The following is a 14291-nucleotide window of genomic DNA, read 5'->3' as shown; positions in this document are numbered from 1 at the left end:
ATAACACCAAAATCACCACCACAGATTAATGGAGGATCACCTACCAAAGGCCTTACACTTACTAACTAAGTTAAGGTCTTTGTCACCTACCTTGAATGTTGACAAGGCTCAAAAGGGTACGAACCTACGCCAGAGCCGGAAAATCATTTTAAAAAAAATGTTGACAAATTAATGTAATGTTATGTCAATTTTTGAACTTTTGTAATTTTTTTAAAGAGTAATTTCGATTAGTTGATTCAGAAAACCTAGATTTTCGGTTCGTTTTTATTTTTCATTTTAAATAGAACTTATGTTAAAATCTAATAATATTATAAGGACTTTCTCATCAATAATATCTCATTGTCCTAGTAATAACCAATTCATTAAAGGTATAGTATCCTATTTTAAGTAATAACTTACCGGGCCGCGTTGCTACGAATTATACTAACATTTACGTAATTTGATTTTTTTCAGTCAAATCCTTCAAAAATAGTGTCCGAAATATGTCTTCTGGAAATAAAATACCTCTCGTTGACATAGATCCAACAGGCGTGTTTAAATATATACTATTGAATGTTTACGACAAAAAGAAAGATGAAGCAAAACCACAGATGGTAATTTTGAGAGGCTACAAACGGTGTAATTATCATTCTGATATTTATGATGAAGTATGAACATTGTTCTTTTTTTTACAATAACTAGTTACTGCATGGGTAAAGAAAAAAATATGTAACAGCCTTTTGTTAATAAAATTGTCCTAGAAACTATACAGAGTGGCTACATACAAATATTACAAAGATTTGCAACTGTTTGGAGACATTATTATCTAGTAGTAAGACAAGTAACATAGACTTCATTTTTAACCGACTTTCAAAAAAGGAGGAGTATTTTTCTACCTATGATCACCGAAATCTCAGATTTATGAACTGAGTTTTGTAATTTTTTTTATTCAATAGAGAATTTTTGTGACATACCTATAAAAAATTTAGATTCCATTTCCTCAATCCTGATGCTGCAGGGGACCTGACCACCAAAACTGATGGGATTTAACTATTTCTTTTTCTTAAATTAGTTGCGGGTATCAGCTAATAGATGCATATAGGCTGATGGAATGGAATAGATGTTTATTTATTAGACTAATAATATGTTGTAATTTTTTAGGTCCAGGCAAAACTTTCACCACTTGATTGTGAACCATTAGGCGGAGGAAGAATATCTCATGATCCTGACAGCAAAAAAATTCATATTTATGGTTATTCACAAGGTTATGGTAAAGCGGACCACGAAGTAGCAGCAAAACTGATCAAAGATGCTTATCCTGGATACACTATAACAATCAGTGATGAAGGGTACTGAATTATTTTAAAAAGTGTTGTCACTAATATTTATTTATCTTGATTGTTTGATAAGAAAATACCTAAATGTTTAAAACAGCTTTTTTACATTTTTAATATATTATTTTTTGAATTGCAGTGAACAAGTTTGCGTTTGTGAAACCTAACGAAAATTATACAATAAATATTGCATGTTAAAATTATTGTCTAAGTTTTTTTTTTTTGTTTTTGTGTACCTATTAAAATTTAAAATAAACACAAAATATCATATAATAATGACATAAATCTATTTTGCGGCATTCTGAACCAGTGGTAAATTATTTTGACGATTCAAAAGCACTTGTAAAAGTTTACTTGATTAAAAATCTATTCTATTTCCTAGGGTTCCTACCTAGTGTCCATCCCTCCATCTGTCTGTCTGTCTGTCAGCGGGATATATCTCGGAAACTTTTCACAGAATGTGTATCAATCAATCAGCTTGTTTGCGTCCGCTGCTGGGCATGGGCCTGCCTTCCCACCGCACGTTCCTAGTCCAATCCACCCACGTTCATTAAAATAATTGGGTTTTGTCTGTGGTCTAAACTAGGCTATTAAAAAAAGGCTCAAAAACGATAAAATCGTGAGCCGTATAAATATTAAATAATACGGAACCCAGAGCCGATGGATGAATGCATAAAAATTAAAAAGCAAAAAGTACAGTACTCTGTGGTTGTGTGCAACTGCACCGCTTTGTTTCTGCTAATTTATAAATAAAATTTATTGTGAATACAAAGGACGTATTTTGGAATATAAAACCTTTGGAACAAAATCTCAACATAATCAGCTATGGCTAATTTTACTACAGATGGCAAAATATGCATTGAAAGGGAAATAGAGGCAAGCAAAGCTGACTTCGGCACTGACGATCTTATTTCACGTTTTAATATACTTGAAACGAGTAAATGGATCACCGAAAATAATTTCAACAAGGTACATAGTACAGCTATACAATAAATATTTATAAAAGGTAAAGGTATTTTCAGAGCTTGAATTCCATAGTCACAATGTAGAGTTCTTGCTTACAAGAGTAGGTATCCTTGACACTTATGTAGTTTTAAATAGAGGCCTATTTCGTATCTGTTTAACCTTACACATATTACTCATTTTCCAGATATGCCTACAATTTCCTGATGATCTGCTAGGTGTAAGCGCAAATATTTATGAGGAAATCAAGTCTAGGACATCTGCGGATTTGTACATACTTGGTGATACTTCTTACGCAAGGTATAAATTATGTGGTGACGGAATTCTTCTGGCTGATAGTCTGTGCTCATTGCTAAAATGGTCGACTAGCCAAAAGTATAATTTTTTTTTTTTGTGGTTGGTTCCAATTTTTTAAGTGGTCCCATACATACTAGTCTAATGTGAATTATGTTTAACTTTAGAAACTAAGTATACCACGTTAGTCAGTAGAGAGAGGCAGGTCAGGCGATAGGTGTGTCAATTAATATTATTAATTCATAAAAAATGTGGCCCCTGATGGTCAGTAATCAAATCATGTCGGTGCTACGTTAGCTGTTCAAGAAACATCTAATGTCTCTAAATTCAATGCTACTTCTTGATTTAAAGAAAACCATCTCATAATAAAACTTATTAATGTGAAAGTGTATCTGTTTGACTTGTACCCTATACTGCATCTACTTATTTGATTGTGACTAAAGGTACACAGAATAGCTTACATCCCAGAGATTGATGTAGGCTTTGTTATATCCTAAAAAATCTGAGTTCCCACTGGATTAAAAAAAAACTAAATCTACATGGATGTAGTCAGTATTTGTGGGCATCATCTAGTAATTATAAAACTGATGATTCTGCCAATAATATACTTTAACTGTTAACATCTAATGCCAATTCAATTGGGGTTAAAATCGTCTAATGCCAAATGGCAATGTGAATGCCATTGATTAAATTATCACGGCTACACCTATGGTTAATGGGAAATGCCATTGAAAAATATGTTAATAGGGCATATTTGTAATTTTAGATTGTAAATTAAATAAACAAATATAATATAATATATTTCAAATCTTTTTCCAGCTGCTGTGTAGACTCAGTGGCAGCGATGCATGTGCAAGGAGAGGCAGTGATACACTATGGCCATACATGCTTCACTGCTACCAACATTCCAGTGTTTACTGTATTGCCCAAGAAACAACTCAATATTGAAGCCACAAAAAAACTGCTAGTAGACCATTTCAGTACAGGAAATGATAAATTATGCTTGTTCTATGGTGCTGAATATGAACATTGTAAAGGTACCAAGTAGAGTTCTTTAATTAAAAACATTTTTTTTAACCGTTAACCTATGTTCTCTTTTAACGCCAACAACAATGGTAGGGATGCCTTTGTGTGGGAGTCCGACTCGCACTTGACTGGTTTTTAACATGGTTGTAACACACAAACAGATGTACTAGGCATATTTAACTACACAATACTTGTAACATTTTATTTTCAGATGAATTAATCTCATTTTACTTCCAACAATACCCTGAATGCTATGTAGCTTTCATAGAGATTGAGGAGATGCCTAATAGATATTTAGGAAGGGTGGTAAGAAACAAAAGAAACAAGACCTTCTCCTTGGAAGATATCAAAGACTGTACGTGTGTGTACGTTGGGTCGAGAGGACAGACGCTGTTTAACTTTACTATATCCATTCCAGGTAAGGATTTTTAACCGACTTCCAAAAAAGGAGGAGGTTCTCAATTCGTCGGAATCTTTTTTATTTTTATTTTTATTTTTTATGTATGTTCTCCGATTACTCAAAGACCCCTGGACCGATTTGGAAATTTTTTTTTTGTTTGAAAGGGTATACTGTGCAGGTGGTCCCATATAAATTTGGTGAAAATCTGATGAATATCTTCGGAGATGGAGAACAGAACTCCTCAATGGATAGGAGCAAATTGCTCGCGATCAGTGTGATAGCTTAGTAAACAGTAGGGTTTTAACTGGGCTTAGCATATTATAGTACAGTGGGGCCACTAAAAATTGTGAAATAAAAAATTTTCAAAAGAAAAATAAAACCGACTTCAAAACCACAAACACTAAAAAGTAAAAAATAACTTTTGTTTAGCTACACTTGTAATGTGCCTAGGTATGAAGTCGGGCGAGCTTCACTCTTGGATTTCTAATTTTGTTTCAATATGCTCGCTCGACTTCATACCTAGGTACATTACAAGTGTAGCTAAACAAAAGTTATTTTTTACTTTTTAGTGTTTGTGGTTTTTAATATATTCTCTACACAGATATACTTTGTTTGAGTGTGTTCTGGTGGATTTGTGTGGTACTTGGGGCTAGCTTGGTGTTTGGCTTTTCCTGCGTGCTTAGCAGTGGGAGGGCGGGTGGTGCATGTTGTACAGTTTCCCCTTTTTAGTGGATTATAACAAATTAAGCTTTTGATTCTTTGTATACTTTGTTTCATCATAAACACATGTAAGATGCAATTCACACCTATGAAACGGATTGGAAATCAGGTGTGACATCTTTTTTAACCCCCAACCCAAAAAGAGGGGTGTTATAAGTTTGACGTATGTATCTGTGTATCTATCTGTGGCATCGTAGCTCCTAAACTAATGAACCGATTTTAATTTAGTTTTTTTGTTTGAATGGTGGCTTGATCGAGACTGTTCTTAGCTATAATCCAAGAAAATCGGTTGAGCCGTTTGAAAGTTATCAGCTCTTCTAGTTACTGTAACCTTCATTTGCTGTGTTATAAACTTTTAATTTACACTTGTTCTAATTAGAGAATTTCTCTTTACAGCTTCCAAATGGTACTTACTAGATCCTGATGAGAATAAAATCTCAATGTCAGAAGAGACAACCTGGTCCAAAAGAAGGAGGTACTTGGTGGAAAAGTGTAAAGATGCCAATGTGATTGGCATCCTAGTTTGCAAGTTAGCGGGGGATCAAACTAAACACATCATAAGCAGGATGAAACAGCTGTGCAAAGTGAACGGGAAGAAAAGCTACATAATATCAGTTGGGAAGCCTAATGTTGCCAAGCTGGCCAACTTCCCCGAGGTAAGTGAAATCAAAATCATTTATTTATTTCATCCAGGACAACAGATTCTATCCACAGAGAAAAATTTGTTTAGGGCTCTCTCTGTTACATAATCCCATACAAATCATCAAGCATTGTCAAGGTCTGCATCCCTACGTAGTCGAAATTCCTCGAACATGTACAAAACCATTTGCTTCCTCTTTCCTAATTCGAACCGCTAGGATATGGAACGCCCTTCCGGCGTCAATTTTCTCTTCCACCTATAATATGGGTACCTTCAAGTCAAGAGTGAATAGGCAACTTCTAGGCAAGCGCGCTCCATCTTAGGCTGCATCATCACTTGCTAGCAGGTCTGATTGCAGCCAAGCGCTAGTCTATACAATTTAAAAAAATAAATGACAAAGACAAAAACTCAGTGAGTAGTGCCCATCTTGAGTGACCAACCAATCATCAAAATTCTGAATGTAATAATTTTAAATAGTATTTCTTTATTCCAGATTGACATATATGTAATGATAGCATGCCCTGAAAACGATCTATACAGCAACCGAGACTTCTACAAACCCATAGTCTACCCGTTTGAACTGGAAGTAGCACTGAACTCAAACCGAGAGCCGTATTACAACTATCACATAACAGACTATGACCAACTATTGCCAGGAAAAAATCACTACTGTGAAGTTAGCCACATCAAAGATACCACAGATGTTAGTCTCATAACGGGAAATATACGAGAAACTAAAATACAAAGTAACGAAGTTGGTGGTAAGGAGTTAGTAGAGAAACAGAACTGGGCACTGGAAAATATAGGTGGTAATCTTCAAAACAGATCTTGGACAGGGCTCGAACAGAAGTTAGGGGAAACCGAGGTGAAGAAGGCAGAAGAGGGACGAAAAGGTATACCTTTGCAGTATAGTAATGAGCCTGAATAATGCTTTGTATAACATGCTATATGGAGTTATGACATAAATATTATGGCTAAAGTTGGGTTACAAAAAGTCAAGAGGAGGAAATGGGTCAAAAAGGAATATTTAAGGGTTTAAATAAAGTCGTTTTCCATAAAACCATACTAAATATCTACAAAACCAATAGTAAAAAGATTTTCTACGAAAATTTGATAAGACCAGGGTTACATAAATGTAAGTAAGGTCTTATAATGATGGGAAGGAAAATCTGGTTACTATAAAAAAGCCACAAAATAATTTTCAATAATTTATTTTTACTATTTACATTAGTAGCTTTAAGCTTTATTTTTAGTAGTTGGTAAGACTTGAAGTTAAATAAACTTCAGTAACTTAACATTATTGTTTTATTTCTTATAACACCCTTTATACATAAGTGTTAAAAATGTAAGACAAAAATCAACTCTATTATGTCTAATTCATTTAGTTTTCGAAAACAAAATCCAAGGTAGCCAGATTTCCTAGCGAAACTTTAAAAAATTAAAATCCATAGAATAACTTTAAAAAAAAGGAATTTTATGGCCAATTCACTGTGACATTGTAAGATATACCAGAACTCAAAGAGTACAGTGAATGGCAAACAAATTGAGCAAAATGCGGCGTAGTAGGAGAAAGTTGGCACATCGCAAGAAGCAAGGGGCGTCTGACCAACCAATCGCATGCTACCACGCGATACGAATTCCCTCACGCCTCTTCGGTCCGCCATAGAAAACTAAATATCGATACTACATATTCGCTCAACTTGTTTGCTATAACATATAGCAACTATAGAGTTGTTCTATTTCATGATGACCATTCAGCCTTCGTTGTAGTAGTGCGTGTACCGATCATCAGCGCATTTGTATGCATAACGAAAACTGCGGTCGGTCGAGTCGCACACGCACACAATGTGTACGTGTTCACTCACACAAACATAGCAAACGATCATTGTGAAATAGAACAACTATACAGTTAATGAATTCATTTAAACATAGCCAAAATCAACTTAATTCAAATAAACATTATCTATGAATTTTGGTTCAAAGGATTCTGAGGAGACTTGAGCCACTCTTTCCTCAGCATTTGTTTGAGTTGTGACAGCCTTAGGGTTGGGTTTTCTGCCTTTAGCCTTGGCAAGGTGACTTCTTCAAACGCCGTGTAGGCTGCCTTGAGACGCTTTTCAGGATGCCTGTCTGTGTCAGACTTTTCACTGAAAAAATTAAGACCATTTTTTATTTTATCAAAATCATACCACATAACTTACATTGAAATTGAAAATGATGGAGATTATGTAGCCTATAAAGCCCAAGGTTGTTCCTCCAAGGTTGTTCCCTATGGGAACAGATTCCACAAATGTTCCACTTCTATGTCTGTCTGTCTGTCCTGTAGTGTCTGTCAAGACAACCTTAACCTTAAGATAACTATACCAAGTGAGTTTGTTTTATCGTACAAAATGCCAGAAAAATACCAGAGTACCGAACCCTCGGTGCGCGAGTCTGACTCGCACTTGGCCAGTTTTTTTTTGTTCAATGCAGTCACAGGCCTCATGTTCAGATTAGACTACTTGTTTGACACACAAAAGTATGTTACATACGTGAGAATAGAGATAGCCTCATCAACACTCTGCGCCACTTCACCATCAATCTGTAATCTGTTGAGATTCTCCACCAATGGAGGCTCCTCCACCACCACCCGCGTAGGCTGGAAAGAGTGAAGAAATTAATTGAAAATAACCATAATTTTTTCAGAAAATTATAATCAAGTGTGTTTGTGTGTTATAATCAAGACGTTATGTAGCAAAAAAATTGACAAAACAAAAATCTAGAATCTTTAATGTATAAGAAACTAAATGATGTGAGCGACTGTGGATTTAGGGTTTTATAAATCCTGTGGGCACTCTTTCATTTTCCTTAGTAAAAAGTAACCTGTGCCCATCTCCATGATGCAAGCTGCCCCTACCAAATTTTGTTAAAACTGGTTAAACAGATGGTAACAGATAGATAGACAGGCTTTCTCACCTATATTATTAAGGATATAGAAGATGCCCACTAATCTAGCACAAAAATTTTATTGCTACAATGCAAATGTGATGACCAAACTCACATTGGCTGCTATTTTCACTACTGCCTAAATTGGATGCAGCAAGAAAAAGCAACCAACCATACCATACCTTCTATGCTAATACACCTCTAAATAAATCAAATAAGGTTTTTAATGTATGAACAATGTCTTTAGTATGAACTTACCACAGGTTTCTCTGGTTCAGCCTTAATAGTCCTCTCCTTCATGTGTGTGATCTGTGCGCGGGTGATCTTGGCCGGCGGAGGAACAGCCTTGGGCTTTATTGACTCCATCTCCTTTTCCAGAAGGGCCTTAGCTTCTGCCTTCTTCTGGAGCTGCTCTAGACGCTTCTTTTCTTGATCTTCCTAACAATTTTAATGACATCTATGTCTAAGCTTTTTACAAATAAGATATTAAATTATGTAATGTTATGTACCCACAATCTGGTAAATAAAATATTTATTATTATTATTATTATTATTATAGATATAACTTACTCTCACGCCCGGTTACAAAATAGATATATATAAAAGCCAAAGATAATATAATATACTTACATATATAAAAATAAATAAACCTACATACACATTTACATAAATACATATTTGTACCGGGCGGAGGATTACGCCCCGGCAGGGGAGACCAAACGGCCGGGGGTCAGGGCGACAGGTTGAGAAAGCGGCGGACTATCCTAGCCGAGTCTAGCAAGACCGCTTTTTGCATCCTGGCTGCGAGCGAACTGCCACGGAACCCCAGTCGCCTCAGATGGTGAGCGAGGCTGACTGGGATCAACCCGTTTGCAGATATGACGATTGGGATGATTTCGGTGGACTCCACATGCCACATGTCGGAAACCTCGTGAGCCAGATCAAGATACTTGCGTTTTTTCTCCGTCTCAGCTCTCACGAGGTTCTCGTCATATGGAATGGTGATGTCCACCAAAAACACCCTCGACTGTGCCCGGTCCACCACCACAATGTCAGGCTTATTCGCTAGAATAGTCCTGTCCGTGATGATGGACCGGTCCCAATAGAGCCGGACTCCGTCGCGCTCGAGTACCGGCACCGGTGTGTACCTGTAATACGGCACCCTCTCATCCAGGAGACCGTACTTCAGAGCAAGCTCTTGGTGAAGGATTTTGGCTGCTTGGTTGTGTCTGTGCAGATACTCAGTGTTGGCAAGCGCCGAACATCCCGAAAGCACATGTCTGAGTGACTCGCCGGGATGGCGACAAGCTCGACAGATGTCGTGAGTGCCATCCTTCAGAATGTACTTTCGGTAGTTCCGCGTCTTAACCACCTGATCTTGTATCGCACAGACAAACCCTTCGGTTTCCCCGAAGAGGTCACCAAAGCGCAGCCATTGCACGGACGCTTTTTTATCTACGTGTGGCTCATTAAGAGCTTTAAAAAAGCGTCCGTGCAACTCCTTCTCCTTCCATACGGTCTCCCGGTCAGAGGTGCTAAGTACCACCGGTTTCTGCCACTCGGTTTTGGCTAAGGATAGTGGAGTGAGTCCTTTATCACATTCTATGACCTCTCTATGCATGGGGGACCCCCTCATCGTCTCAAAGTAGGTTCTGAGATTGGATATCTCCCGGTTATGCATGGTCTTGACGCTTAATACGCCTCGACCTCCACACTTCCGGGGGATATACAATCTCATCACAGACGATTTTGGATGGTGCATGCGATAGAGAGTCATAGTCGTGCGGACTTTTCTGTCCAGGGCGTCAAGTTCGGTCTGAGTCCAACTGAGCACGCCAAAGGTGTACATGAGGACGGGCATAACCCAGCCGTTATAAGCTCGGACCTTATTGGCGCCTGACAAATAACTTTTACAGATTTTTGTCAGACGGCCAAAAAAGGCCTCGCAAACAGACTGTTTCATGTCCGCCTCTTTTACACCCAGAGATTGTGACATGCCCAGATACCGGTATGACTCAGCTTCGGAGAGGGTCTTAATGTTGGATGGCTCGAGACTAATCTCGGCCGAATGAGTAACCTGTCCCCTCTCCACATGTATGACCGCACACTTGTCCAGTCCAAGCTCCATCCTGATGGAATTGCTGAACTCAGTGGTGATGTTCAGCAGCTCCCTCAGGCGGGTGGCATTGGGTGCCAGCAGTTTGAGGTCATCCATGTACAGAAGGTGAGGTACTTTTGTACCTCCTCTCCGAAACTGAAAGCCTGTCCCCGAGCCCTCCAGCAGGGTGCTAAGTGGGTTCAGAGACAGGCAAAACCATAGCGGGCTCAGACAATCACCCTGGAAGATACCCCGTCCTATCCTTATCTGGTCATCGGCAGCCGCCAACCGCTCACCATGGAGACACAGGATCGTGCTCCATTGCCCCATGCATGCCTCAAGGAAGTCTCGAACTGCACTGTCAACTTTGTACAGCTCAAGGACCCTTAAGAGCCATGAATGGGGCACCGAGTCGAATGCCTTTTTGTAGTCGATCCAGGCGGCGGAGAAATTCCGACGGTTGCGTTTGACCAGTTGGCCCGCAACGGAGTCGATGAGAAGGAGCTCCTTAGTACCACGACCCCCGCCCCGACATCCGTTCTGAGCCCCAGACATGATGTTATTCTCGTCTATGTGACGGGAGATCTTGAGGCTCAGAACGGATGTCAGTGTCTTATAGATGGTAGTAAGACACGTAATGGGACGATACTTAGCCGGGTCGGTGGCATCGGTGGACTTTGGAGCTAGGTGAGTGATCCCGGTAGTGAAAAGGCTCGGGAGTGCCCTCTGCTCGAGAGCCTCTTGGAATTGTCGAGCCAAGGTCGCATGGCAAACCGAAAAACCTTTCAGCCAGTAGTGATGCAGTCCGTCGGGTCCCGGGCTTTTCCAGTTCGGAGCCCGCCTTACTGCACCAGCTACATCCTCCGCAGAGATGGCGACCGGGTTCATCGGTTCTATTCTGGCACATGCTTCCTCTACCGCCGCAATCCAAGGCCCCTCCTCATGCTCCACCTCTCTCGACCACACCCCCCGCCAGAAAGCGACTAGGTCGGCCGGGTCCGGTCGTTGAGAGGTAGAGCAGACTGCTGGGCACTCCAGTCTTTTGTAGAACCTTTTCTGATCACTCGAGAAGAGACGATTTTGCTGAAATCGCTCGACTCTTGCCGAGTATCGTCGGATGCGGTTCCCCCATGCAGCGATTTTCTGCTTCAGGTCGTCGATGCGCTCTGTTAGCTTTTGCGTAATGTCAGGCTGGTCCAACCTGACCCCACACCCGTTAAACGCAACTCTAACAGAGCGCACAATCCTTGGCCTAGTGTTGCCCGACCTGAAGCTTTGCAGTCTGCCAATGAGGACTCTGGTAAGAGTGATACGGTGTTCTATTCTCTTCTTCCAGGCCGGTTCCGCGCTGCGCCTTGTGGCAGCAGCACGCCCCGGTCCCGGAGTCTTGGCACCGATGAATCGGTGCACGGCTAGCGCCGCACCGAAGATAATAGAAGCCGTATCACCCAGGCCAGTGCTGCTTTCCAGATGTTGTGGCAGCATTTTGTTTATGGCCTCAATGACATCCCGCGTCGCTACATTTAGTGTAAGTCGGGAAAGCCGCGGACGATTCTCTAGAGGAGCGCTCCGAATTTCAGAAATCGCCTCTTCTAAAATCCCTCTCATCCGCTCTATATCAAGGGAGACTGTTCCCTCAGTGTCTTCCTCCACAGGCAAATCTTGTGAGATGGTAATTGTCTCGTCGCGGGCAGGCGCCGCCTGGGAGACGATTTGCTCTGTGGTAGGTGCTGATACTTCTGGAACAGCCTCACGTCGTAATCGTTCGAGCTCGGTAGCGTTGAAGATGTTAGAACGCTGAATATACCGAGCCCGGTCTGCCAGGTTTTGTTCCGTGACAGTTAGGTTCGGCTCGAGCAGCAGGAACTCGCGGTACATTGCCGCTCGGTAGCCAGTCCGTCCGGTTTCCCCTCCTGTTGCCCTGTAGTACGCACGCATGACATTCTCGTTCATGAGAGAAGTCCAGCGCATGCGGCGTACACCACCAGCGGCGGGCGCCGAAGATTGGGCCCTGGTGGGCCCTGTCGGAGCCAAGCCATCTGGTGGGGATGATGGATGTGTCGACCGGCTAGGTGGTAGTGCCGGTCGACTGATGGTACTGGCGGCCCGCATGCTGCTACGCCCAGCGCCAGCTCCAGGCGCGCCCTGGCGACCCCCAGGCAGCGGCCTTATTCGCACATTCCTCATATTTGTATCCATCATCATAAAAAAGGGGGGGGGGGGGGGGGGGGGTGAGTGGTGGTTACATCACTCGGGGTCCACTCAGGTCCCCGAGGAGGCTGTTTGCGGCCAGCGCGCCGAGCTTTGGGGAACTTGGATGTTAATCAGTTCCCCAGTTCCCTTAGTCGCCTCTTACGACACCCACGGGATGAGAGGGGGTGGCAACATTCTACTCTGCCGGTGCCACACGGCCATATATATTATTATTATTATTATAAAAAAACCAGTCAAGTGTGAGTTGGACCCACACACGAAGGGTTCCCTTCCATACAAAAAGTAACAATTTTTTTGCAATGTAAGCACAAATTCAGTTTTCAGATTTTACCCTTTACATAGGCTATAAGACAATTCTTTCTATGTTTCTTTGACAAACACCACAGATAGACAGACAGACAGATCCAATAAGAGTTGCTTTTTTCCTTTTGAGGTACAGAACCCTGAAAATCATTGCACATTGCCTGCACTGTACATTGTAGTCTATTTATATTCAGAATATGTGGAAACTGTATGGATTTACACGGCAACCAGCTTCATAATTTAAGCTACAACTACTAATGAAAGACTATGATCTTTTACCTAACCACATAATATGTGGTTATATAAACCATCAATAATGTTTCTCTGAAAATTCAAAATTGAAATGTGTGGAAAATTTTATGAATCCATGCAACCATCTAGGGGCTGGTTTCTGTGTTAATGAACTGTCATAAACCTGTTACCAAAAGCTAACAAACTTTTTTCTGCTGCTTCTTCTTCAGTTTGTCATCATTGTCTTCCCACTCGGCGTCTTCGACCATTTTCTTAGTTTTTTGATCTTTTTCCAGCTTGCTATTCTCCTTGCGCTGCCGAGCAGCGACGGCTTTGCTATTTTCGCCTGCGAACTTCTTTGGCATTTTCCCTACAAATATTCAACAATAGGTATTAATGTTCTACAAAACTTTTTTTACGGAACGGCTGAGCAGGTCGTTTTACGGTTTACTGGGTTAATACAATGAGGACAAACACAGGCCTTGTCGGCGGCTCTCAAACCCATTTTTCCAACATTTATTTTGTGTCGGTTACATTAGGAATCAGCAAGCTACTATCAATTAACAATACCTTGTTGGTTGATATAACTTTACGCAAAATTAGGCCAAGTAACAATACTTTTATAAAACCAAAATCCACCAATTTCCAACGAAATAAAATCGAAAAAGTAAAAAATGGTCGAAAAACTTCATTTCATTTCACAAATCTGGTTTTCTGTTAAGTGTCAACATTGGTCAACATCAAGCTGACCACAGACCACGTCTCCGGAGATATATGAAAGCACGATGAAAGCTGACAATATTTTTGTTTTTAACTGGCTTCAAGCTTCTGGCTCTGGGTTTTGACAGTTGAATCCAATCTTTTATTTATAATTATTTTACGACCCAAGCCTCTTAACTCAGGTTGAATCACAGAACGCGTTTCGGCGAGAGACCATGGGATGTCACGGAGATACCGCGGGCTCAAACTGAACTCTGAAGCTGAAGTACCTATGGCCTGAACAACCTAGTTGAATATGGAACCTTTAGGAACTCTTATGGGGTTCAATCATTGATTTTAGAGATAGATTGAATCATTTGTAGGTTGATGAATTTACATGATGTGACTCACTCAAGTTTGCGCGGGCTATATTCAAAACTTTGTGGTCTGTTGTTTTCTGTCAAA

The 14291-nt window shown here is 40.6% G+C and overlaps 3 protein-coding genes across 5 annotated transcripts; 2 read left to right on the top strand and 1 right to left on the bottom strand.

Annotated features, from left to right (window-relative positions):
- Positions 1-176: 176 nt before the first annotated feature.
- On the top strand, positions 177-1516 carry LOC123876956 (14 kDa phosphohistidine phosphatase-like). The gene is made up of 3 exons (XM_045923408.1): positions 177-368; positions 454-647; positions 1141-1516. The coding sequence occupies exons 1-3, from the start codon at positions 290-292 to the stop codon at positions 1333-1335; spliced, it is 468 nt and encodes a 155-aa protein (XP_045779364.1). The 5' UTR covers positions 177-289; the 3' UTR covers positions 1336-1516.
- Positions 1517-2016: 500 nt separating this feature from the next.
- On the top strand, positions 2017-6651 carry LOC123876908 (2-(3-amino-3-carboxypropyl)histidine synthase subunit 2). The gene is made up of 6 exons (XM_045923330.1): positions 2017-2282; positions 2464-2576; positions 3390-3607; positions 3808-4014; positions 5113-5372; positions 5850-6651. Exons 1-6 carry the CDS (start codon positions 2139-2141, stop codon positions 6282-6284), a joined length of 1377 nt encoding a protein of 458 aa, XP_045779286.1. The 5' UTR covers positions 2017-2138; the 3' UTR covers positions 6285-6651.
- On the bottom strand, positions 6552-13857 carry LOC123876935 (coiled-coil domain-containing protein 124). Of its 3 annotated transcripts, none has more exons than XM_045923364.1 (5): positions 13698-13857; positions 13334-13497; positions 8540-8719; positions 7888-7994; positions 6552-7503 (listed from the first exon to the last, which is right to left on the bottom strand). In XM_045923364.1, exons 2-5 carry the CDS (start codon positions 13490-13492, stop codon positions 7320-7322), a joined length of 630 nt encoding a protein of 209 aa, XP_045779320.1. In that variant the 5' UTR covers positions 13493-13497; positions 13698-13857; the 3' UTR covers positions 6552-7319. The 3 variants fall into 3 exon arrangements, with proteins under 3 accessions (XP_045779320.1, XP_045779329.1, XP_045779340.1); XM_045923373.1 differs by having other exon boundaries at positions 13695-13843; XM_045923384.1 differs by having other exon boundaries at positions 13334-13504; positions 13701-13843.
- Positions 13858-14291: the final 434 nt, after the last annotated feature.

This window comes from Maniola jurtina, chromosome 2, assembly GCF_905333055.1.
Source record: "Maniola jurtina chromosome 2, ilManJurt1.1, whole genome shotgun sequence".
Taxonomy (NCBI): domain Eukaryota; kingdom Metazoa; phylum Arthropoda; class Insecta; order Lepidoptera; family Nymphalidae; genus Maniola; species Maniola jurtina.
The sequence above is the reverse complement of the archived record's forward strand: the minus strand, read 5'-3'. Positions and strand labels throughout refer to the sequence as shown.

Bases quoted from the DNA above. Each gene is read 5' to 3' on its own strand.
- LOC123876956 (XM_045923408.1), top strand. From the start codon at position 290: ATGTTAAAATCTAATAATATTATAAGGACTTTCTCATCAATAATATCT. The intron at 369-453 runs GTATAGTATCCT...GATTTTTTTCAG, and splicing joins TAATAACCAATTCATTAAAG to TCAAATCCTTCAAAAATAGT. The intron at 648-1,140 runs GTATGAACATTG...GTAATTTTTTAG, and splicing joins ATTCTGATATTTATGATGAA to GTCCAGGCAAAACTTTCACC.
- LOC123876908 (XM_045923330.1), top strand. From the start codon at position 2,139: ATGGCTAATTTTACTACAGATGGCAAAATATGCATTGAAAGGGAAATA. The intron at 2,577-3,389 runs GTATAAATTATG...ATCTTTTTCCAG, and splicing joins GGTGATACTTCTTACGCAAG to CTGCTGTGTAGACTCAGTGG. The intron at 3,608-3,807 runs GTACCAAGTAGA...TTTTATTTTCAG, and splicing joins TGAATATGAACATTGTAAAG to ATGAATTAATCTCATTTTAC.
- LOC123876935 (XM_045923364.1), bottom strand. From the start codon at position 13,492: ATGCCAAAGAAGTTCGCAGGCGAAAATAGCAAAGCCGTCGCTGCTCGG. The intron at 8,720-13,333 runs GTTTGTTAGCTT...TAAAATTGTTAG, and splicing joins AGAAGAAGCAGCAGAAAAAA to GAAGATCAAGAAAAGAAGCG. The intron at 7,504-7,887 runs GTATGTAACATA...TAATTTTTTCAG, and splicing joins GAGGCTATCTCTATTCTCAC to TGAAAAGTCTGACACAGACA.